This window comes from Lolium perenne, chromosome 2, assembly GCF_019359855.2.
Source record: "Lolium perenne isolate Kyuss_39 chromosome 2, Kyuss_2.0, whole genome shotgun sequence".
Classification (NCBI taxonomy): domain Eukaryota; kingdom Viridiplantae; phylum Streptophyta; class Magnoliopsida; order Poales; family Poaceae; genus Lolium; species Lolium perenne.
Window position 1 is genome coordinate 274,448,149 of NC_067245.2, and position 26,057 is coordinate 274,474,205.

At 43.3% G+C, this 26,057-nt stretch overlaps 2 protein-coding genes across 4 annotated transcripts; one reads left to right on the forward strand and one right to left on the reverse strand.

Annotated features, from left to right (window-relative positions):
* Window positions 1-8,655: 8,655 nt before the first annotated feature.
* Window positions 8,656-9,921, reverse strand: LOC127329473 (cation/calcium exchanger 1-like; the record flags this gene model as incomplete). Its single annotated transcript, XM_071825682.1, has 1 exon — window positions 8,656-9,921. A coding segment is annotated over one exon (1,266 nt), but the record flags the coding sequence as incomplete, so codon positions are not given.
* A 9,378-nt stretch (window positions 9,922-19,299) lies between these two features.
* Window positions 19,300-25,946, forward strand: LOC127336413 (SPX domain-containing membrane protein OsI_17046). Of its 3 annotated transcripts, none has more exons than XM_051363220.2 (12): window positions 19,300-19,529; window positions 19,622-19,793; window positions 21,113-21,190; window positions 21,496-21,616; window positions 21,746-22,057; window positions 22,159-22,266; window positions 22,391-22,845; window positions 22,957-23,258; window positions 23,457-23,632; window positions 23,972-24,162; window positions 25,126-25,259; window positions 25,375-25,946. In XM_051363220.2, the coding sequence occupies exons 3-12, from the start codon at window positions 21,138-21,140 to the stop codon at window positions 25,611-25,613; spliced, it is 2,091 nt and encodes a 696-aa protein (XP_051219180.1). In that variant the 5' UTR covers window positions 19,300-19,529; window positions 19,622-19,793; window positions 21,113-21,137; the 3' UTR covers window positions 25,614-25,946. The 3 variants fall into 3 exon arrangements, with proteins under 3 accessions (XP_051219180.1, XP_051219179.1, XP_051219181.1); XM_051363219.2 differs by having other exon boundaries at window positions 21,122-21,190; XM_051363221.2 differs by having other exon boundaries at window positions 19,302-19,529; window positions 21,122-21,190; window positions 23,460-23,632.
* Window positions 25,947-26,057: the final 111 nt, after the last annotated feature.

A 26,057-nucleotide genomic window follows, 5' to 3' on the forward strand; every position in this document is an offset into this window, starting at 1 on the left:
TAGGGCGGCGCGCCTGGCTCCTTGGCCGCGCCGCCCACACGTGTGGGTCCCCTGTGGCCCTCCCCTGGTCCCTCTCGGGTGTTCTGGAAGCTTCGTGGAATTATAAGATGCTGGGCGTTGATTTCGTCCAATTCCGAGAATATTTCCTTACTAGGATTTCTGAAACCAAAAACAGCAGAAAACAGGAACTGGCACTTCGGCATCTCGTCAATAGGTTAGTTCCAGAAAACGCATAAAATCATCATAAAGTGTGAACAAAACATGTAGGTATTGTCATAAAACAAGCATGGAACATCAGAAATTATAGATACGTTGGAGACGTATCAGCATCCCCAAGCTTAGTTCCTACTCATCCCGAGTAGGTAAACGATAACAAAGATAATTTCTAAAGTGACATGCTACTTACATGATCTCGATCATACTATTGTAAAGCATATGAGATGAATGCAGCGATTCAAGACAATGGTAAAGACAATGATTAAACTACTGAATCATATAGCAAAGACTTTTCATGAATAGTACTTTCAAGACAAGCATCAATAAGTCTTGCATAAGAGTTAACTCATAAAGCAATAAACTCAAAGTAAAGGCATTGAAGCAACACAAAGGAAGATTAAGTTTCAGCGGTTGCTTTCAACTTGTAACATGTATATCTCATGGATATTGTCAACATAAAGTAAAATAATAAGTGCAATAAGCAAGCATGTAAGAATCAATGCACAGTTAACACAAGTGTTTGCTTCTAAGATAGAGAGAAATAGGTAAACTGACTCAACACAAAAGTAGAAGAATGGCCCTTCGAAGAGGGAAGCATGGATTGCTATATTTGTGCTAGAGCTTTCATTTTGAAAACATAAAGAGAGCATAAAAGTAAAGTTTTGAGAGGTGTTTGTTGTTGTCGACGAATGGTAGTGGGCGCTCTAACCCCCTTGCCAGACATACCTTCAAAGAGCGGCTCCCATGAAATTTTTTATTTTTGGGTGGCACTCCTTCCAACCTTTGCTTTCACAAACCATGTCTAACCGAATCCTCGGGTGCCTGCCAACAATCTCATACCATGAAGGAGTTCCTTTTTATTTTAGTTTTATTTAGATGACACTCCTCCCCACCTTTGCTTTCTCAAGCCATGGCTAACCGAATCCTCGGGTGCCGTCCAACAATCACATACCATGGAGGAGTGTCTATTTTTTGTAAAATTATGAATGTTAATTAATTTGGGGCTGGGAACCCCATTGCCAGCTCTTTTTGCAAAATTATTGGATAAGCGGATGAAGCCACTAGTCCATTGGTGAAAGTTTCCCAACAAGATTGAAAGATAAACACCACATACTTCCTCATGAGATATAAAACATTGACACAAGTAAGAGGTAATAACTTTTGAAGTGTTTAAAGATAGCACTCAAGCAATTTACTTTGGAATGGCGGAGAAATACCATGTAGTAGGTAGGTATGGTGGACACAAATGGCATAGTGTTTGGCTCAAGGATTTGGATGCAAGAGAAGTATTCCCTCTCAATACAAGGCTTAGGCTAGCAAGGTTATTTGAAGCAAACACAAGTATGAACCGGTACAACAAAACTCACATAAAAGACATATTGTAAGCATTATAAGACTCTACACCGTCTTCCTTGTTGTTCGACCCTTACTAGAAAATATGTAGACCTTAGAGAGACCAATCATGCAAACCAAATTTTAGCAAGCTCTATGTATTTCTTCACTAATAAGTTCAAAGTATATGATGAAAGAGCTTAAACATGAGCACAACAATTGCCAAGTATCACATTATTCAAGATATCATACCATTTACCACATGTAGCATTTTCTGTTTCCAACCATATAACAATTAACGAAGCAGTTTCAATCTTCGCCATGAACATTAAGAATAAAGCTAAGAACACATGTGTTCATATGAACCAGCGGAGCGTGTCTCTCTCCCACACAATGAATGCTAGGACCCAATTTATTCAAACAAAAGCAAAAACAAAAGCAAACAGACGCTCCAAGTAAAGTACATAAGATGTGATCGAATAAAAATATAGTTTCAAGAGAAGAAACCAGATAAATTGTTGATGAAGAAGGGGATGCCTTGGGCATCCCCAAGCTTAGATGCTTGAGTCTTCTTGAAATATGCAGGGATGAACCACGGGGGCATCCCCAAGCTTAGACTTTTCACTCTTCTTGATCATATATCATCCTCCTCTCTTGACCCTTGAAAACTTCCTCCACATCAAACTCAAAGCAAACTCATTAGAGGGTTAGTGCATAATCAAAATTCACATGTTCAGAGGTGACACAATCATTCTTAACACTTCTGGACATTTCTCAAAGCTACTGGAGGTTAATGGAACAAAGAAATCCATCCAACATAGCAAAAGAGGCAATGCGAAATAAAAGGCAGAATCTGTCAAAACAGAACAGTCCGTAAAGACAAATTTTTTTGAGGCACTGGACTTGCTCAGATGAAAATGCTCAAATTGAATGAAAGTTGGGTACATATCTGATGATCACACACAAAAATTAGCAGATTTTTCTGAGTTACATACAGAGAACCCTGCCCAAATTCGTGACAGACAGAAATCTGTTTCTGCGCAGTAATCCAAATCTAGTATCAACCTTGCTATCAAAGACTTTACTTGGCACAACAATGCAATAAAATAAAGATAAGGAGAGGTTGCTACAGTAGTATCAACTTCCAAGACTCAAATATAAAACAAAGTTACTGTAGTAAAACAAAAACATGGGTTATCTCCCAAGAAGTGCTTTCTTTATAGCCATTAAGATGGGCTCAGTAATTTTAATAATGCACTCCCAAGAAATAATAGTTGAAGCAAAAGAGAGCATCAAGAAGCAAATTCAAAACAAATTTAAGTCTAACCCACTTCCTATGAAAAGGAATCTTGTAAATAAACAAATTCAAGAAGCATAATGCAACAAGTATAGGAAAACTAGACAAGCTCAACTTCAAGATTTTAAGCATATAGAGAGGTGTTTTAGTAACATGAAAACTTCTACAACCATATTTTCCTCTCTCATAATAATATCCAGTAGCATCATGAGCAAACTCAACAATATAACTATCACATAAAGCATTCTTATCATGAGTCTCATGCATAAAATAATTACTCTCCACATAAGCATAATCAATTTTATTAGTAATAGTGGGAGAAAATTCAACAAAGTAGCTATCATCAAATATAGGAGGCATATTGTAATCATAATCAAATTTATCCTCCATAGTAGGCGGCACCAAAAGACTACTATCATTATAATCATCATAAATAGGAGGCAAAGTATCATCAAAGCAAATTTTCTCCTCAATGCTTGGGGGACTAAAAATATCATGCTCATCAAAACCAGCTTCCCCAAGCTTAGAATTTTCCATATCATTAGCAACAATGGTGTTCATAACATTGCCATTAGCATGCAAATAAGGTTCCATAGGTTTTTTAATTTTTGCAACACACCACTTATGTCTTAACTCAGGAAATAGATTAAAAAGCTCATAGTTGCTTTCCATTATGCCAAACTAGTGATAAACAAGAAACAAAAAGATGCAATTGCAGGATCTAAAGGAAATAGCTTCGAGCACTTACAACGGCGCCGGAAAATAGCTTAGTAGCCGAGATCCGGAGTGTGAGTACCTTTTACCTTTCCTCCCCGGCAACGGCGCTAGAAAATAGCTTGATGTCTACTCACGCTTCTTTTCCTGTAGACAGTGTTGGGCCTCCAAGAGCAGAGGTTTGTAGAACAGCTGCAAGTTTTCCCTTAAGTGGATCACCCAAGGTTTATCGAACTCAGAGAGGAAGAGGTCAAAGATATCCCTCTCAAGCAACCCTGCGATCACAATGCAAGAAGTCTCTTGTGTCCCCAACACACCTAATACACTTGTCAGATGTATAGGTGCACTAGTTCAGCGAAGAGATAGTAAAATACAAGTGGTATGAATGAATATGAGCAGTAGTAACGGCGCCAGAAAATACTTGACTGTCTACGGCGACAGAAAATAGCTTGCTGGCGTGCAGTTGATGGTGGTAATATTGTAGGAAGTAGAGATGCAGTAAAACAGTAAACAAGCGGTGATTGCAGTATTTGGAAACAAGGCCTAGGGATCATACTTTCACTAGTGGACACTCTCAACATTGATCACATAATAAAACTACTCTACACTCTCTTGTTGGATGATGAACACCATTAATTGTGTAGGGCTACAAGAGCACCTCAATGCCGGAGTTAACAAGCTCCACAACATTCGATGTTCATATTTAAATAACCTTAGAGTGCATGATAGATCATTGCAACTATACCAAGTACTAACATAGCATGCACACTGTCGCCATCACACTATGAAAGGAGGAATAGATCACATCAATACCATCATAGTAATAGTTAACTTCATAATGTACAAGAGATCACAATCATAAAGTACGCCAAGTACTACATGATGCACACACTGTCAACATTACATCATGGAGGAGGAATAGAGTACTTTAATAACATCACTAGAGTAGCACATAGATTAATAGTGATACAAATCTCATCATATGAATCTCAATCATGTAAGGCAGCTCATGAGATCATTGTATTGAAGTACATGGGAGAGAGATTAACCACATAGCTACCGGTACAGCCTTAGCCTCAAGGGAGAACTACTCCCTCCTCATGGGAGACAGCAGCGGTGATGAAGATGGCGGTGGTGTCGATGGAGATGCCTTCCGGGGGCACTTCCCCGTCCCGGCGGCGTGCTGGAACAGAGACTTCTGTCCCCCAGATCTTGGCTTCGCGATGGAGGCGGCTCTGGAAGGTTTTCCGTATCGTGGCTTTTTCGTATCGAAGATTTAGGTCAGGGGGCTTCTTATAGGCGAAGAGGCAGAGTCGGAAGGCTGACTGGGCCACCACACAGTAGGGCGGCGCGCCTGGCTCCTTGGCCGCGCCGCCCACACGTGTGGGCCCCCTGTGGCCCTCCCCTGGTCCCTCTCGGGTGTTCTGGAAGCTTCGTGGAATTATAAGATGCTGGGCGTTGATTTCGTCCAATTCCGAGAATATTTCCTTACTAGGATTTCTGAAACCAAAAACAGCAGAAAACAGGAACTGGCACTTCGGCATCTCGTCAATAGGTTAGTTCCGGAAAACGCATAAAATCATCATAAAGTGTGAATAAAACATGTAGGTATTGTCATAAAACAAGCATGGAACATCAGAAATTATAGATACGTTGGAGACGTATCAATGGCGTCCCCAGAAACATGGTTACCGCTCAACAAGCAACTTATAAGAAATAAGATACATAAATACATATTCAATACCACAATAGTTTTTAAGCTATTTTCCCATGAGCTATATATTGCAAAGACAAAGAATGGAATTTTAAAGGTAGCACTCAAGTAATTTACTTTGGAATGGCAGAGAAATACCATGTAGTAGATATGTATGATGGACACAAATGGCATAGTTTTTTGGCTCAAGGATTTGGATGCACGAGAAGAATTCCCTCTCAATACAAGGCTTAGGCTAGCAAGGTTATTTGAAGCAAACACAAGTATGAACTGATACAGCAAAACTTACATAAGAACATATTGCAAGCATTATAAGACTCTACATTGTCTTCCTTGTTGTTCAAACACCTCACCAGAAAATATCTAGACTTTAGAGAGACCAATCATGCAAACCAAATTTTAACAAGCTCTATGTAGTTCTTCATTAATAGGTGCAAAGTACATGATGCAAGAGCTTAAACATGATCTATATGAGCACAACAATTGCCAAGTATCAAATTATTCAAGACATTATACCAATTACCACATGAAGCATTTCCTGTTTCCAACCAAATAACAATGAACGAAGCAGTTTCAACCTTCGCCATGAACATTAAAAGCTAAGAACAGCGGTGTTCATATGAACAAGCGGAGCGTGTCTCTCTCCCACATAAGAATGAATTTATTCAGAGAATGAAAGTAAAAAAAAACGAAAATAAAAGCACACAGACGCTCCAAGTAAAGCACATAAGATGTGACGGAATAAAAATATAGTTTCACTAGAGGTGACCTGATAAGTTGTCGATGAAGAAGGGGATGCCTTGGGCATCCCCAAGCTTAGATGCTTGAGTCTTCTTGAAATATGCAGGGATGAACCACGGGGGCATCCCCAAGCTTAGACTTTTCACTCTTCTTGATCATATTGTATCATCCTCCTCTCTTGACCCTTGAAAACTTCCTCCACACCAAACTCAAAACAAACTCATTAGAGGGTTAGCGCATAATCAAAAATTCATATATTCAGAGGTGACACAATCATTCTTGACACTTCTGGACATTACACAAAGCTACTGAAAGTTAATGGAACAAAGAAATCCATCCAACATAGCAAAAGAGGCAATGCGAAATAAAAGGCAGAATCTGTCAAAACGGAACAGTCCATAAAGACGAATTTTTCTGGGGCACTTAACTTGCTCAGATGAAAAAGCTCAAATTGAATGAAAGTTGCGTACATATCTTAAGATCACGCACGTAAATTGGCAGATTTTTCTGAGTTACCTACAGACGGGGCTGCTCAATTTTGTGACAGCAAGAAATATGTTTCTGCGCAGTAATCCAAATCTAGTATCAACCCTACTATCAAAGACTTTACTTGGCACAACAATGCAATAAATAAAGATAAGGAGAGGTTGCTACAGTAGTAACAACTTCCAAGACACAATAAAACAGTAGCAAAACAAAAACATGGGTTATCTCCCAAGAAGTGCTTTCTTTATAGCCATTAAGATGGGCTCAGTAAATTTAATGATGCTCACATAAGGATGAGAGTTGAAGCAAAGAGAGCATCATGAAGCAAATAAGAAACACTTTTAAGTCTAACCCACTTCCTATGGGAAGGAATCTTGTACACAAATAAATTCATGAGGAGAAAAGTGACAAGCATAGGAAGATAAAACACGAGTAACTTCAAGATTCTCAACATATACAGATGTGTTTTAGTAACATGAAAACTTCTACAACCATATTTTCCTCTCTCATAATAATTTCCAGTAGCATCATGAACAAACTCAACAATATAACTATCACATAAAGCATTCTTATCATGAGTCTCATGCATAAAATAATTACTACTCCCATCATAAGCATAGTCATTCTTATTAATTATAGTGGGAGCAAATTCAACAAGGTAGCTATCATTATCACCATAATCATCAAATATAGGAGGCATAGTATAATCATAATTAATTTTCTCCTCAATAGTAGGTGGATGATAGTCATCATTGTAATCATCATATATAGGAGATAAAGTATCATCAAAGTAAAATTTCTCCTCAAAACTTGGGGGACTAAAAATATCATGCTCATCAAAACCAGCTTCCCCAAGCTTAAATTCTTTCATAGCATTATCAACAATGGTGTTCATACTAATAACATTGCTACTAGCATGCAAATAAGGTTCCATAGGTTTTTTAATTTTTGCATCACACAATTTATGTTTTAACTCAGGAAATAGATTAAAAAGCTCACTGCTATTTTCCATTATGCCTAACTAGTGAACAAGAAACAAAAATATGCAATTGCAGGATCTAAAGGAAATAGCTTCGAGCACTCACACACCAGTAACAGTGCTAGGAAATAGCTTAGTAGTCGGAGGATGTGAATACCTTTTACCTTACCTCCCCGGCAACGGCGCCAGAAAATAGCTTGCTGGCGTGGAGTTGACGTGGGAGTTAGAAATCTCTGTGGTGTAATTTTCCTTCACGTCCCCGGCAACGGCGCCAGAAAATAGCTTGATGTCTACGCACACTTCTATTCCTGTAGACAGTGTTGGGCCTCCAAGAGCATAGGTTTGTAGAACAACAGCAAGTTTCCCTTAAGTGAATCACCCAAGGTTTATCGAACTCAGGGAGGAAGAGGTCAAAGATATCCCTCTTAAGCAACCCTGCAATCATGATACAAGAAGTCTCTTGTGTCCCCAACACACCTAATACACTTGTCAGATGTATAGGTGCACTAGTTCGGCGAAGAGATAATGAAATACAAGTAATGTGGATGAGTATAAGTAGTAATTGCAATCTGAAATAAATATGGCAGCAAGCAAACATGTAACAGAACTTGTTGGAAATGGTGTTTCAATGCTTAGAGACAAGGCCTAGAGATCATACTTTCACTAGTGGACACTCTCAACATTGATCACATAACTGAAACTACTCTACACTCTCTTGTTGGATAACAAACACCATTCATTGTGTAGGGCTACGAGAGCTCCCTCAAGCCGGAGTGAACAAGTTCCACAACATTCGGAGTTAATATTTAGAGAGTGGATTCTGTGACCGGGTGTATACGTGAGCACGCGCCCGTTGCCATTGGATTTGCTTTAAGATTCTCACTTTATGGGGAGATGTTAACGGGCATCACACGGCGTCGAATCTACTTAGTTGACCACGCGAAGTGAGCTGAGCTGCAACCGCTAGAGGACATCATAGTTCAGAGTTTTTTAGTGCTTTCTGTGCTGGTTTGGATCATCTCTTGGAACGAAAGCTCCCCAACGAAATCAGCCGAATAAAGCTAATTAGTATCTCCTGGAGCCATATGCTAATAAATAAAATCTCCGTAACCATTCAGTACTTCCAAATAATCAACTACTAAATAAAAAAAAAGGGAAACGAGTTGGGCTAGAGTGCTAGACGGATGAACAAATCGAGTTTGTCTGGAGTACGGAACAAAGCGCCGAAACTGCTTCATGGATCGAACCGGCGAACAGGAACGCCACCGTCTCGTACACCGCCCCGTCCGCCGGGATCGTGAAGGGCGCCGGGTACTGCGCGCCCGCCGCCAGCGTGAGCGACAGCCCGAGCCCCACCACCGTGTTGAAGAGCGGGCCGGCGTAGCAGGCCGACACGGCCGTCTGCGCGCCGCCGGGCCCGCCGTGCGTGGCCATGGCGACGTTGGAGACCAGGTCCCCCAGCGAGTCCCCCCACGCCAGCACCGTGACGCCCAGCACGCCCGAGTCCACGCCCACCATGTACCCGATGGCCACCAGCAGCGCCACCAGCTCCCGCGCCAGCGTGTAGGCCCACAGCACGCTCATCAGGAACCCCGCGGCCAGCCACGGCACTCGGTGACACCGGCTGCGGGGCGTGGAGCCGGCATCCGTGGTGGACGCGGCGAGGGCCGCCAGGAGGAGGCCCAGGAAGGCGCTGGCGAGCAGGATGCCGACGCCGTGGCCGTGGTCGAGCGAGGCCGCCGCGGCGCTGCGCGAGGTGAAGGTCGTGGCGACGAGGACCGGCGCCAGCGCGGCGGAGGCCACGGCGTAGGGCTTGCGCCAGCGGTGCCCCGCGATGTCCGGGATGGTCAGGCGCCGCGGGAGGTAGAGCGGCATGGTGAGCGCGTGCAGGACGCGTTGAAGACACGATTTTTTCGCCGGGTCCGTCGGCTTCGCGGAGTGGGACGGCAGGGTGGGGGCGTCGCCGTCGAGGAGGAGCGGCTCGGCGAGGTCCGGCTTGCCCGCGCCGGCGTCGGCGCAGCACTGGGAGGTCCAGACGAGGACGACGTAGGCGGCATAGAGGGAGACGAAGGCCGCGGCGACCCAGACGGTGACCGTGCCGGTGGCGAGGACGGCCACGAGGAAGCAGAGCGCGAAGAAGAGGAAGCAGAGGTCGCGGACGAACCCGCTCAGCTCCACCACGGCCCCGCCTTCGCCACCGCGGGAGGTAGAAGAGGACGAGGAGCCAGAGCAGGAAGGCCGCGTACCCGACGGCCGCCGGCGCGGCGCCGAAGCCGCAGTAGACGAGGCGGAGGTAGTCGATGTACCCCGCCGGCGCGCACGGCGTGTGCGACAGGATGTAGGCGCACTTGGCCTCCGCGCCGTCGAGGGCCTCCAGGTCCTCGCAGTTGCCCGGCTCGTTCTTGCCGGAGGAAGGGGACGTGGACGGGGGCGCGGTCGACGTCAACTTGAGGACGTGATTTGTGGCGGGGGAGGAGTGGTGGCGAGAGGTTGCGGCGAGGAGGAGGAGGAGGAAGAGCAGGAAGCAGATGCAGGGGCATGCGTTGGTCGATGGAAGACGGAAGCTCTTCTTCTTCTTTTGATTAATCAGCCGTGTGTTCTCATCTTTTGATTTAACCTCCGGTTGTGCTCTTCTTCTTTTGATCCACTGTGTTCGTTTCTATTTTTTGGGACATGGAAGACTGAAGCTCGCGGAAGAAAATCTCGTTGGGGAGAGGATTAGGTGGGGGTGTGAGGACCCGTCAAATCTGGTGAAACAGTTTTTTAGTGGTAGTATATCACCTCACGGAGGGACTAACGCCGTTAGACACGTGTCAACTTCTGAGCGCGTGCTCACGTATACACCCGGTCACCAGGCTTCATCCGTAATATTTAAGTAACCTTTAGAGTGCATGATAGACCATTGCAATTATACCGAGTACTAACATAGCATGCACACTGTCACCATCAGGCCATGAAAGGGGGAATAGATTGCATCAATACTATCATAGTAATAGTTAACTCCATAATCTACAAGAGATTACAATCATAACCTATGCCAAGTACTACATGATGCATACACTGTCAACATTACATCATGGAGGAGGAATAGACTACTTTAATAACATCACTAGAGTAGCACATAGATTAATAGTAATACAAAGCTCATCATATGGATCTCAATCATGTAAGGCAGCTCATGAGATCATTGTATTGAAGTACATGGGAGAGAGATTAACCACATAGCTACCGGTACAGCCCTTAGCCTCGAGGGAGAACTACTCCTTCCTCATCATGGGAGACAGCGATGGCGATGAAGATGGCGGTGGTGTCGATGGAGATGACTCCGGGGGCAATTCCCCGTCCCGGCAGGGTGCCGGAATAGAGACTTATGTCCCCCGAATTGGAGTTTCGCGATGGCGACGGCGTCCCTGGAGTCTTTCTAGAGTTTCGTCAATCGGTGTCGAAGTTTTAGGTCACGAGGGGTCTTATAGGCGAAGAGGCGGCGCAAGGAGGCGCCTGGGGGGCCCACCCCATAGGGCGACGCCCCCCCTCTTGGCCGCTGATACGTCCCCGACGTATCCATAATTTCTGTCGTTCCATGCTTGTTTTATGACAATACTTACATGTTTTGCTTGCACTTTATGATGATTTCATGCATTTTCCGGAACTAACCTATTAACGAGATGCCACAGTGCCAGTTCCTGTTTTCTGCTGTTTTTGGTTCCAGAAAGGCTGTTCGGGCAATATTCTCGGAATTGGACGAAATCAACGCCAAACTTCCTATTTTTCCCGGAAGGCTCCAGAACACCGAAGAAGAGTCGGTGAGGGGCCAGGGGGCCACCACACCACATGGCGGCGCGGCCAGGGGGAGGGCGCCACCCTATGGTGTGGGCACCCCTTCGACCCCCCTGCGCCGCCTCTTCGCCTATAAAATCCCTTTCGACCTAAAAACGCAGTACCAATTGACGAAACTCCAGAAAGACTCCAGGGGCGCCGCCGCCATCGCGAAACTCCAATTCGGGGGACAGAACTCTGTTTCGGCACCCTGCCGGGACGGGGAATTGCCCCCGGAGCCATCTCCACCGCCGTCTTCACCGCCATCTTCACCGCCATCGCTGCCTCCATGATGAGGAGGGAGTAATCCACCCCCGAGGCTGAGGGCTCCGCTGTAGCTATGTGGTTCATCTCTCTCCCATGTACCTCAATACAATAATCTCATGAGCTGCTTTACATGATTGAGATTCATATGAGTTTGTATCACAATTTATCTATGTGCTACTCTAGCAATGTTATTAAAGTAGTTCTATTCCTCCTGCACGATGTAATGGTGATAGTGTGTGCATCCGTGTTAGTACTTGGTTTATGCTATGATCATGATCTCTTGTAGATTGCGAAGTTAACTATTGCTATGATAATATTGATGTGATCTATTCCTCCTACATATGCATGAAGGTGACAGTGTGCATGCTATGTTAGTACTTGGTTTAGTCTGTTGATCTATCTTACACTATAAGGTTACTAAATATGAACAAATTGTGGAGCTTGTTAACTCCGGCATTGAGGGTTCGTGTAATCCTACGCAATGCGTTCATCATCCAACAAAAGTGTAGAGTATGCATTTATCTGTTCTGTTATGTGATCAATGTTGAGAGTGTCCACTAGTGAAAGTCTAATCCCTAGGCCTTGTTCCTAAATACTGCTGCGTTACTACTGCTTGTTTACTGTTTCACTGTGTTACTACTGCTGCAATACTACCACCATCAACTACACGCCAGCAAGCTATTTTCTGGCACCGTTGCTACTGCTTATATATATTCATACCACCTGTATTTCACTATCTCTTCGCCGAACTAGTGCACCTATTTGGTGTGTTGGGGACACAAGAGACTTCTTGCTTTGTGGTTGCAGGGTTGCATGAGAGGGATATCTTTGACCTCTTCCTCCCTGAGTTTGATAAACCTTGGGTGATCCACTTAAGGGAAAACTTGCTGCTGTTCTACAAACCTCTGCTCTTGGAGGCCCAACACTGTCTACAGGAAAAGGAGGGGGAAGTAGACATCAAGCTATTTTCTGGCGCCGTTGCCGGGGAGGAAAGGTAAAAGGTACTCACACTCCGGATCTCGGCTACTAAGCTATTTCCCGGCGCCGTAAGTACTCAAAGCTATTTCCTTTAGATCCTGCAATTGCATCTTTTTGTTTCTTGTTTACACTAGTTTGGCATAATGGACAAGAATGAGCTTCTTATTCTATTTCCTGATTTAAAACATGGATTGTTTGATGCGAAAATTAAAAAACCTATGGAATCTTATTTGCATGCTGGTAGTAATATTAGTATGAACGCTTTGAACACCATTGTTGCTAATAATATAGAAAGTTCTAAGCTTGGGGAAGCTGGTTTTCATGATCTTTTTAGTCCCCCAAGCATTGAGGAGAAAATTTTCTTTGATGATACTTTGCCTCCTATTTATGATGATTATAATGATAGTGGTCTTTTGGTGCCACCTACTATGGAGAGTAAATTTTGTTGTGATTATACTATGCCTCCAACACTTGATGAGAATAATAATGATAGCTACTTTGTTGAATTTGCTCCCACTGCAACTAATAAAATTGATTATGCTTATGTGGAGAGTAATAATTTTATGCATGAGACTCATGATAAGAATGCTTTATGTGATAGTTATATTGTTGAGTTTGCTCATGTTGCTACTGAAAGTTATTATGAGAGAGGAAAATATGGTTGTAGAAATTTTCATGTTACTAAAATGCCTCTCTATGTGCTGAAATTTTTCAAGCTATACTTGTTTTATCTTCCTATGCTTGTTACTTTGCTCTTCATGAACTTGTTTATTTACAAGATTCCTATGCATAGGAAGCATGTTAGACTTAAATGTGTTTTGGATTTGCTTCTTGATGCTCTCTTTTGCTTCAAATACAATTTCTTGCGAGTGCATCATTAAAACTGCTGAGCCCATCTTAATGGCTATAAAGAAAAGAACTTCTTGGGAGATAACCCATGTGTTATTTTGCTACAGTACTTTGTTTTTATTTTGTGTCTTGGAAGTTGTTTACTACTGTAGCAACCTCTCCTTATCTTAGTTTTGTGTTTTGTTGTGCCAAGTAAAGTCTTTGATAGTAAAGTAAGTACTAGATTTGGATTACTGCACAGTTCCAGATTTCTTTGCTGTCACGAATCTGGGTCTACCTCCCTGTAGGTAGCTCAGAAAATTAAGCTAATTTACGTGCATGATCCTCAGATATGTACGCAACTTTCATTCAATTTGAGCATTTTCATTTGAGCAAGTCTGGTGCCATTTTAAAATTCGTCAATACGAACTGTTCTGTTTTGACAGATTCTGCCTTTTATTTCGCATTGCCTCTTTTGCTATGTTGGATGAATTTCTTTGATCGACTAATGTCCAGTAGCATTATGCAATGTCCAGAAGTGTTAAGAATGATTGTGTCACCTCTGAATATGTTAATTTTTATTGTGCACTAACCCTCTAATGAGTTGTTTCGAGTTTGTTGTGGAGGAAGTTTTCAAGGATCAAGAGAGGAGTATGATGCAACATGATCAAGGAGAGTGAAAACTCTAAGCTTGGGGATGCCCCGGTGGTTCACCCCTGCATATATCAAGAAGACTCAAGCGTCTAAGCTTGGGGATGTCCAAGGCATCCCCTTCTTCATCGACAACATTATCAGGTTCCTCCCCTGAAATTATATTTTTATTCCATCACATCTTATGTGCTTTGCTTGGAGCGTCGGTTTGTTTTTGTTTTTTGTTTTGTTTGAATAAAATGGATCCTAGCATTCACTTTATGGGAGAGAGACACGCTCCGCTGTAGCATATGGACAAGTATGTCCTTGGTTTCTACTCATAGTATTCATGGCGAAGTTTCTCCTTCGTTAAATTGTTATATGGTTGGAATTGGAAAATGATACATGTAGTAATTGCTATTAATGTCTTGGGTAATGTGATACTTGGCAATTGTTGTGCTCATGATTAAGCTCTTGCATCATATGCTTTGCACCCATTAATAAAGAAATACATAGAGCATGCTAAAATTTGGTTTGCATATTTGGTTTCTCTAAGGTCTAGATAATTTCTAGTATTGAGTTTGAACAACAAGGAAGACGGTGTAGAGTCTTATAATGTTTTCAATATGTCTTTTATGTGAGTTTTGCTGCACCGGTTCATCCTTGTGTTTGTTTCAAATAAGCCTTGCTAGCCTAAACCTTGTATCGAGAGGGATTACTTCTCATGCATCCAAAATACTTGAGCCAACCACTATGCCATTTGTGTCCACTATACCTACCTACTACATGGTATTTTCCGCCATTCCAAAGTAAATTGCTTGAGTGCTACCTTTAAAATTCCATCATTCACCTTTGCAATATATAGCTCATGGGACAAATAGCTTAAAAACTATTGTGGTATTGAATATGTAATTATGCACTTTATCTCTTATTAAGTTGCTTGTTGTGCGATAACCATGTTCACTGGGGACGCCATCAACTACTCTTTGTTGAATTTCATGTGAGTTGCTATGCATGTCCGTCTTGTCTGAAGTAAGAGAGATCTACCACCTTATGGTTAAGCATGCATATTGTTAGAGAAGAACATTGGGCCGCTAACTAAAGCCATGATCCATGGTGGAAGTTTCAGTTTTGGACATATATCCTCAATCTCAAATGAGAAAATTATTAATTGTTGTTACATGCTTATGCATAAAAGAGGAGTCCATTATCTGTTGTCTATGTTGTCCCGGTATGGATGTCTAAGTTGAAGAATAATCAATAGCGAGAAATCCAATGCGAGCTTTCTCCTTAGACCTTTGTACAGGCGGCATAGAGGTACCCCTTTGTGACACTTGGTTAAAACAGTGCATTGTGATGATCCGGTAGTCCAAGCTAATTAGGACAAGGTGCGGGCACTATTAGTACACTATGCATGAGGCTTGCAACTTGTAAGATATAATTTACATGATACATATGCTTTATTACTACCGTTGACAAAATTGTTTCATGTTTTCAAAATCAAAGCTCTAGCACAAATATAGCAATCGATGCTTTTCCTCTATGGAGGACAATTCTTTTACTTTCAATGTTGAGTCAGTTCACCTATTTCTCTCCACCTCAAGAAGCAAACACTTGTGTGAACTGTGCATTGATTCCTACAAACTTGCTTATTGCACTTATTATATTACTCTATGTTGACAATATCCATGAGATATACATGTTACAAGTTGAAAGCAACCGCTGAAACTTAATCTTCCATTGTGTTGCTTCAATGTCTCTACTATGAATTTATTGCTTTATGAGTTAACTCTTATGCAAGACTTATTGATGCTTGTCTTTAAGCACTATTCATGAAAAGTCTTTGCTTTATGATTCAGTTGTTTACTCATGTCATTACCATTGTTTTGATCGCTGCATTCATTACATATGTTTACAAATAGTATGATCAAGGTTATGATGGCATGTCACTCCAGAAATTATCTTTGTTATCGTTTTACCTGCTCGGGACGAGCAGAACTAAGCTTGGGGATGCTGATACGTCCCCGACGTATCCATAATTTCTGTCGTTCCATGCTTGTTTTATGACAATACTTACGTGTTTTGCTTGCACTTTATGATGATTTCATGCATTTTCCGGAACTAACCTATTAACGAGATGCCACAGTGCCAGTTCCTGTTTTCTGCTATTTTTGGTTCCAGAAAGGCTGTTCGGGCAATATTCTCGGAATTGGACGAAATCAACGCCAAACTTCCTATTTTTCCCGGAAGGCTCCAGAACACCGAAGAAGAGTCGGAGAGGGGCCAGGGGGCCACCACACCACATGGCGGCGCGGCCAGGGGGGGGGCCGCGCCACCCTATGGTGTGGGCACCCCTTCGACCCCCCTGCGCCGCCTCTTCGCCTAAAAAATCCCTTTCGACCTAAAAACGCAGTACCAATTGACGAAACTCCAGAAAGACTCCAGGGGCGCCGCCGCCATCGCGAAACTCCAATTCGGGGGACAGAACTCTGTTTCGGCACCCTGCCGGGACGGGGAATTGCCCCCGGAGCCATCTCCACCGCCGTCTTCACCGCCATCTTCACCGCCATCGCTGCCTCAATCAAGAGGACGGAGTAATCCACACACTAGGCTGAGGGCTCCGCTGTAGCTATGTGGTTCATCTCTCTCCCATGTACCTCAATACAATAATCTCATGAGCTGCTTTACATGATTGAGATTCATATGAGTTTGTATCACAATTTATCTATGTGCTACTCTAGCAATGTTATTAAAGTAGTTCTATTCCTCCTGCACAATTTAATGGTGACAGTGTGTGCATCCGTGTTAGTACTTGGTTTATGCTATGATCATGATCTCTTGTAGATTGCGAAGTTAACTATTGCTATGATAATATTGATGTGATCTATTCCTCCTACATATGCATGAAGGTGACAGTGTGCATGCTATGTTAGTACTTGGTTTAGTCTGTTGATCTATCTTACACTATAAGGTTACTAAATATGAACAAATTGTGGAGCTTGTTAACTCCGGCATTGAGGGTTCGTGTAATCCTACGCAATGCGTTCATCATCCAACAAAAGTGTAGAGTATGCATTTATACGTTACATTATGTGATCAATGTTGAGAGTGTCCACTAGTGAAAGTCTAATCCCTAGGCCTTGTTCCTAAATACCGCTGCGTTACTACGCTTGTTTCTTGTTTCTTTGTGTTACTACTGTCTGCAATACTACCACCATCAACTACACGCCAAAGAAGCTATTTTACGGCACCGTTGCTCTTGCTTATATATATTCATACCACCTGTATTTCACTATCTCTTCGCCGAACTAGTGCACCTATTTGGTGTGTTGGGGACACAAGAGACTTCTTGCTTTGTGGTTGCAGGGTTGCATGAGAGGGATATCTTTGACCTCTTCCTCCCTGAGTTCGATAAACCTTGGGTGATCCACTTAAGGGAAAACTTGCTGCTGTTCTACAAACCTCTGCTCTTGGAGGCCCAACACTGTCTACAGGAAAAGGAGGGGGAAGTAGACATCAGCCGCGCAGGCCTATGGTGTGGGAGCCCTGGGCCTCCACTCCGTCTCCCCTTCGGTGTTCTGGTCCGTCTCGGTGAAATAAAATATTTGGCTTTTGTTTCGTCGAATTCCGAGAATATTGCCCGAACAGCCTTTCTGGAACCAAAAACAGCAGAAAACAGGAACTGGCACTTCGGCATCTTGTTAATAGGTTAGTTCCGGAAAACGCATAAAAACATTATAAAGTGTGAGCAAAACATGTAGGTATTGTCATAAAACAAGCATGCAACATCAGAAATTATAGATACGTTTGAGACATATCATGGGCGGCGGGGATCCGCGCGTGGTCACCTGGTGCGGCGGTAGGAGGCACGCCTCCGCACCGGGGGATGGTCCCGGTACCTGCCGGTCGATGATGACGCGGTCTCTCATCCCGTCTTCGCCACGGCCTCGCCGGGCGGGCGGCGATGGGGGCGGCGGCGCGGCCCTGGAGCCATGGCGGCGCGGCCCTCTCCTCTGTTCCTCGCCGCGGCCTCGCCGGGCGGGTGGTGATGGGGGCGGCGGCGCGACCTCGGATCCTGGCGGTGCGGTCCTCTCCTCCTTCCTCGCCTCGATATCGTCGAGCGGGTGGGGATGGGGCAGATCTCGCGCTCCTCCTCCTCATGGTCTAGGACCACGGCACCAAGGGCGGCGCCCTGGATGGCGATGGCGGTGACGGCGTCGACCTGGTGGCAGGTGGCGGGCATCAGGTGTCGCTGATCGTGGCACCGCGGTGGTGGTCTTCTCTCTCGCCGGAGGAGATCAGCTAGTTGTGTGGCTAGCCGTGGTGGATCTTGCGATCCGTCGCATAGCTCCCAATGGCGAGGCGCAGCTGCCGGTGAAAGCAGGCCCGGATTTCGGTCATGGCGTATGATGGCGGCGCGTTTCATCGTTACCTTGTTGAAGGCATTGTCTCTGCAGTCCGCGTTCTTCGCCTGGGCTGCTCCAGGGGAAACTCTAGACCCGGGTCTCCCGAATCGGATGATGGCGGCGCGCAACGCCGTTCTCCCTGTTGGGGTCGTTTTTTGGAGCAGACAAAGGATGGCGGTGGTGCTGAGGTGGAGCGTGTGCTTTTGCTGTGTTGGTGTCGTCGAGTCACCGCGGCATGGTGCAGTGGTGTCTCGGATCGGATGCAGTGTGATGGACATGCGCAGGATGGTGGAGTCGTCTGGCGCTGTGGCAGCATCGATGGCAGGCCTGGCATGGTCAATGCGATGATCTCTCTTGAATATGGAGTCGAGGAAGACGACGGTAGCAACTTATATGACGTGTGCATTGGCGTATGCTGAGAGTCTGCTTGACTGAATGTGCTTTCTTGGAAAGGCATTTGGTTTTTGGATGATATGCGTTGGTGAATTGTCACCCCCTTTATCCCTATGTAGGTTTAGCGAGGTGGCTTCAGTTTGATCTTTTGTATTGCTCTTGTAAGTGTTGTGAATAATCTAATTAAAAAAATGTGTGCATTCTTTGTATGCAGAAGCCGGTGAATAATTTAATAAAAAACGTGTGCATTCTTTGTATGCAGAAGCTGAGACGATATTTCCCTCATTTAAAAAAATAAAGAAATCAAATTTGAGAAGCAAAAGAAAGAGAGAGGAAGAAGTCTTTTTTTGAGAATAGAGAGGAAGAAGTCTTGAGAGATGAGGTGAGGGCGAGAGCGTGTAAATCACTGGCCAAAACACAGGGGCCCGCGCAGTCTGACGCTGACACGGCAGAGACAGGCCGATCCCGGAGAGTCCAGATGGAATCCTCGACGTCCGCGTCCTGAACACGCGGAGCACAAACTCCCCAGCGGCCAAAGTGGCAGCGCCGTCTCCGCCACAACCCGGAGACACCTCTCTCCCTTCCTTCTCCAATCCAATCTGCCTTCTTCTTCCTCCTCTCCCACGCTGCGTGCCACCGCGCGCTGTATATATATACCCCCGGCGATCCCACATCTCCGGTCTCTCCGCCCACCGCCTCTTCCGAGCACACCCGTTGCATACCCGCATACGTGTGAGTAATCCATCCATCTCTGCGCATCCTGCGCGGTTGGCTGTTGATTTGCTGCTGATGCTTCGGCAAACTGATTAGTCGGTGTGCTGCAGAGACGTACTGCCGGGCTGCAGTTCGCGTGCTCTCCCCGGCGCGCGTGCTCGACCTGCTTTGCTGATGTTCATCTAATAATCCGCCGGCCATTGATCACGGAGCTCGCTTGACCGTGGAGAAGCAAAGAAATTAAATTTCGATTTCGCTTGGTCATTGGTCACGGACGCACCGGTGAGTTCCTCCTCTGAGTTTGCCTGTGCTAATACTTTCGCTTTGCTGAATTTGTTACAGACTACCCTGCCTCGTATCGTCGCGTGTTTGAAGATTTTGGCATTGCAATAATGCTTCTATTATCTTGCTAGCTGTCTTGTGTTTCCGCTGCTCCGTGTTCCATCCGTAGATCTCATTGCGCACTCTCCGGTCATCCCATTTAATACCCGAGTTCGTTAGGAAATCTACAGGGAGAATGCCTATGTCCAGTGAGAGTACATCGTTCTAATGGCTAGGCTCATGTTTGTCTCTAGCCGCATGATGCATCTTCAATTATTGTTCTTCCTTTCTGTTGGGAGTCGGTACTCTGTACTCATGACAGGAGAACCACCCGGTCTTCTTTCTGTGAAGAAACAGAGGGTAACTAGTAATTGGGTAATTCGATGGATGTGTTTGTTCATCCTTCTACATATGCACTTCAACAACTACAGTATTAACAAACTATAATAGGCCGGAAGGCAACTTTTTTTACCTTTCAAACTCAAGAACAACCACTGCAAGACAAATGCACAAGTGAAAGGACTGGTTTTCATTCAGTTTTTTTTTACCAAGGCAAGGTGAAAGAGAAGTTGTTGAAGTACTATGGGGACACATGATTGATTCCGTATCCTAATAAATGATGATCTCCTATGACAAAAAGGAGGCGTCACTCTGTTGCCACGTCAACATGTGCAGGTTCTGGGTTGTGTTGCTACCTGGACTGGATCTTATTTTTCACATCCGGCAACCAATCGGTTACTGCCGATGTTGAACCCTCTGCATATTGTAGCGACATCCACGATGTTAATGTTATCTCTGATTGACCCGGCCCTACTGGATTTTGTCTAATTGTCATCTGTTAATAGCTTGATGTAGCTACAATCAACGATAAGTCGTGCCACAGATATTAAGCACGTTTAACTGCCCATCCAGCGACTCATGCAGACTTTTTTATTTAGTTCTTCTTTGTTCTCTCTGAGATCCATTGTTAGAAGCAGCCACTCATTTGACAACGGGCATTCGCGGGCTGTGGATCGATTCCGTAGTCAAATTTATTGATTGATGCTGAACCGTGTGAACACGTACTGAATGATTGGCTAATTCTACTATTCTTCGGTGTACATCGCTATCTTTCCCTCTTTCCAACGTTGTTAGATGCTAGTCAATGATCCATTTGATGGAAGAAAATAAGTTTGTTTACGATGATAAAAAAAATACACGAAATAGTTTCCTGAACCTGCTTATGCAAATATACTTCAGCTATGTCTTTTACATGTCATCTAATCATTTATCTTCTCAAGTTCATTCAGATACTGAAACGGCAAGATGGTTAACTTTGGAAAGAAGTTGGCGCAAGATCAAGTAGAAGAATGGAAAGGGTATGATTTTCCTTGGAGTGCTTCTGAGAAGTTTTTGCTTTAACTTTTTTGGAACATAAGATTTCTCATATTCTTTTTAAAGAAAAGTCGATTAGATATTTCTCATATGCTTGTGTCCATACTATATCATTTGCTTCAATCCCAATACATCAAATGAAAAATGAAGAGCCATCTAACTGCTGTAGTTTTATGATGATGAAGTAGGTGCACATTTCACAAGCCAGTTCCCTCAGTCTAATAATTTTCTTCACAATGCTAATAAATTCCTGCAGAGATCTTAATTTTTTTTGTCTTTCTATTGCTAGGTACTATATCAATTACAAATTAATGAAGAAAATGCTGAAGCAATACGTTCAACAAACTCAAATTGGTGGCAAAGATTGCGAACAAATACTTAAGGAGTTCTCAAGGATTCTTGATGATCAGGTATGCAGAAAGTTGATCTCTCGGAGCGACTTATCCATTCTGTCTCTCGTCCCTTGCATCACGAACTTGGTATCTTCAATAGGGGTAGATCGTTTTGGTTAACTAAAATTCGTATGTACTCCAATTCAGATTGAAAGGATCGTGCTCTTTCTGCTACAACAACAAGGCCACCTTGCTAGCAGGATTGAGGAATTGGGAGCACAGCGCTCTGCTATTGCACGACAAGTTGATACGTCAAGAGTTTTTCAACTCCGTGAGGATTACAGAGAAGTTGGGAGAGATCTTGTAAAGCTTCTCCGCTTTGTTGACATGAATGCTACTGGTCTGAGAAAGATACTAAAGAAGTTTGATAAGCGTTTTGGGTACAAGTTTACAGATTATTATGTCACCACTCGTGCAAACCATCCTTATTCTCAGCTTCAGCAAGTCTTTAAGCAAGTGGTAATTTGCTGGCATTTTACATTGGCAACTGCTTTTATTATTTTTCTTCCCTACAGCTAATCAGGACCTCTGCTACTTATCACACACTTCTACCAATACAGGGAATTGTAGCTGTTGCAGGTGCGTTATCGCGGAACCTTGCATATCTGGAGGATGAGCATCGTGGAAGCTTTTTATCCATCTATGATAATCCGTCAGTTGTACTGAAGGTAATATGTTTCCATGGTCCCACTCTCTTTCAGCTCAGTATTTTTTTTTTCTGTCCTCCCAACTGGATGGCCTATTTGCTGTATGTTTTAAGAGTGTGATCTAACTATTTTCTCTAATATTCAGGACCCTATCATAGACCAAGTAAATAACGCAGTGCAGAAACTCACACACGCGACGAACTTTATGCAATACTTGGGGCAACATGCACTTATCGTCCAAGATGATACTACAAGTGAATCGGAGGATACTGTCAATGATGAGAGCTATCACTTCATGTCTCTGATGCTTAACCTTGTGAACACATTTCTTTACATGGTGAATACATATATCATTGTGCCAACTGCAGACGACTATTCAGTAAGCCTTGGAGCTGCCCCGACAGTTTGTGGCATAATTATTGGATCAATGGCGGTCGCGCAAGTGTTTTCCTCCGTTTATTTCAGTGCATGGTCAAACAGGTCATACTTCAGACCTCTAGTGTTCAGTAGCATTATGCTGTTCTCTGGGAACCTACTGTATGCATTGGCGTACGACCTGAATTCGCTGACAGTTCTCCTGATTGGCCGGATACTATGCGGGTATGCAGACACTTTCTGTCTTTGATAAACTTACCTTTTTTTGCAATGGCAAGTACTTCATTATCTGTGTCTTGAGATTTTCTGAAATTACTCCTTTCATACTGACAACAGGTTGGGTTCTGCAAGAGCTGTGAACCGTCGGTATATCAGCGACTGTGTACCTCTCAAGACCAGGCTACAAGCTTCTGCAGGATTTGTCAGTGCTAGTGCTCTTGGAATGGCATGTGGACCTGGTCTTGCTGGTTTTCTTCAGACAAAATTTACAATATACTCGCTCACTTTTAACCAGAGCACATTGCCTGGATGGCTCATGTCCATCTCTTGGCTTCTTTACTTGGTGTGGCTATGGTTTTCATTCAAAGAGCCCGAACACTTCGCTAAGGCTGCAGCCAGTGCAGCGGCATCTGAATCTAGTAAGTCTCAACTAGCAGACCACAGTAGTTGCACCTGCATTGCTCTCCTGACTTTGTGTTTTTATCATGTGTTCAAACGGAGCCTAAACAGTAAAGTACACTAGATTTTATTCTTGCACAATAAAGCAGTTGTAGCTACTGGCATTATTTTAGCATCGTCAGAAGGTGTTCTTATACAAAGTTAACTTATTTTAAAAGTAGGTCATCAAGAAAGTGCTAATTTGGAGGAAGGCCTAGCACAACCTTTGCTTATAGCAGAAGACAGAATGGATGAGAATTCGGAGGATAATGATGATACCACAGACTCCCAAAAATCTCATGAACCAGCAACATCATTTGTTTCAGCATATAAATTGCTGACACCATCTGTGAAGGTTTGTTTTTTCCGCTTATCAGCTACTTTTTTCTTTTTCTGAAGCGAAGCATACTAAAAAAAGCAAATTACCTCAATATTTATTTGATACGAAAAAGGTAAGGTATCTGAACTTTCGTTACCTCAGAAAAAAAATATAATGCAATTATTAGAAGGTACATTTGCGTTGACACATATAAACAAACACACCACACTTATACACTATGTCAAATGAACTTGAGGATCCCATAGAAATCTTGGAGGGTTGCATGTTAATATCTATCTAGGTTTAATTTATGTGTTGAAACTACCGTCGTCTCTATTTTCGTTCAGTAATTTCACATGCACATTCATTTCTCAGGTCCAACTATTGATATACTTTATGCTCAAGTATGCGATGGAAATTTTGCTCTCCGAATCAAGTGTCATCACCACATACTATTTTAACTGGGATACAAGTGCAGTGGCTATCTTTTTAGCGATTCTTGGGTTGACTGTTCTTCCAGTCAACGCCCTCGTTGGGAGCTACGTTACCAATTGGTTTGAGGACAGGTAACTTCTCTTTTCGAGAACCCTGAATTATGAAACCATTTTTTTCTAAAAGCGGCTAAGCTCACCCCAGCCTTGTTTTACATAGTGATGCTATCTTGGTGTTTCAAAAAGATGGACATGTCTTCATAGATGTACGGAGAGCTGGAAATTTATAACTTAAATATCTTAATCGAAAATAGGTGTAAAACAACAAGAGATAAAAAAAATTCCTCTTGTCCACTTTTGCGTTTTTTTTTGTAATGTCCCTATCCTTAAGCGTCCTTCTCCCCTCTCATGTTTTTTCAACTACTTCTAAAAATTTGAAGATGCAAAACCACCATAGTGACTGGTTTAAGGTTTCGAGGGTGATTTCTCATGCCAAAGTTCTCCAAGAATCTGAAACTGTTCACGGGTGTGGAGTAAAGGAAGAACGGAAAAACATCATCAACTAATATAATCATTTGTATTCGATAGAAATAAAACATGGCACAAATAGTCATGTTTTTTTCTGAATTTTCTAGTAACATTCTCAACATCCAGGAATTTTCAATAAAGTTAAAGGCTTGTAATAAAAACCCCACTTTCAATATTGGTGAAGGGTATTTAAAGTCTACGGTTCAAGTGGGACCAAGCACAATAGTTCATGGTTAAAAATAGACTTAATTTTTCTCTATAAGTATTATAATTGTAATACTGCTTTACTCACACATCAGAAATTCAGTCTCAAAATGCTTTAAGTGTTAGATTGTTAAGGTCATGATTCCACCAAGATAAAATGAAGTGAGGCTACACCCTTTACCTTTTGAAGTACTCACTCCGATTCATATTACTTGCAACTAATATAGATGTATCTAGACACATTTTAACTGTAGATACATTCATTTTAGTGGCAAGTAATATGGATCGGAGGGAGTGCCATAATTACAATTAGTCTTAGTTAACCCGTTCTAAAGATTATCATGACAAGGAAATTTTCCTGCACAGGCAAATTCTGTTGGCTTCTGAAATCATGGTTCTGATTGGCATAATCATGAGCTTCCGTTACACGCCTCACTACTCGATCCCACAATACGTCTCTTCGGCTCTCATCACATTTGTATTTGCGGAGGTGCTTGAAGGTATGTGAACTTTAACCAGATTATTCAGCTCAGCGACACTATATTTACACGCACGCACGATGCATCTGGAAAAAAAAATCATAAAATAACTCTCTGTTGCTCATGAACAATGCAGGAGTAAACCTATCCCTGCTTTCACGGGTCATGTCGTCAAGGCTCTCGCGAGGGACCTACAACGGCGGCCTCCTCTCGACAGAGGCTGGTACTCTGGCCCGCGTGGTCGCTGACGCGACGATCACTGGAGCGGGTTACCTAGGAACGGACATGCTTCTCAATGTCACGCTGCTTCCGCCCCTTGTGATCTCCATAGTCTCCATTGTTGCGACGTTCTGCACATACAACACTCTGTTTTGAGGAGAGCTAAAGAACCGTTTTCTTCTTCTGAGGCAGATCAGTCTTTCTTTCTGCCCAATGTCCAGACAGTTAAAATGGTTCCTGCCCACATTGGGTTGTATTCGTCTATTTGATTTTGAAGCAGTAGCAGAATTGGTCTTCAGGCTCCAATAATCTTTGTAAATGCCGACGTGTGCCTCCTAGATGTAAGAAAAATGTATCGTACCAATGTGCATGGGGCAGATGTAATCTTGTTTAGATCTGTATCCCTGAACTCTCAAAAGGAAGGAAGATTTGTACCCCTGAACCTGTGTATTCAGATGCAATGTGGAAAGCTTTGTTTTGTGTTGGAAATGCAGCACGAATATGATTTCCTGGCGTACACTGACAAGTCACGCAGGTAGCCGTGTGCTGTTGAGCTGGGCAATGTTTTACACTGACAGAGCATTTCACACAGCAAACCTG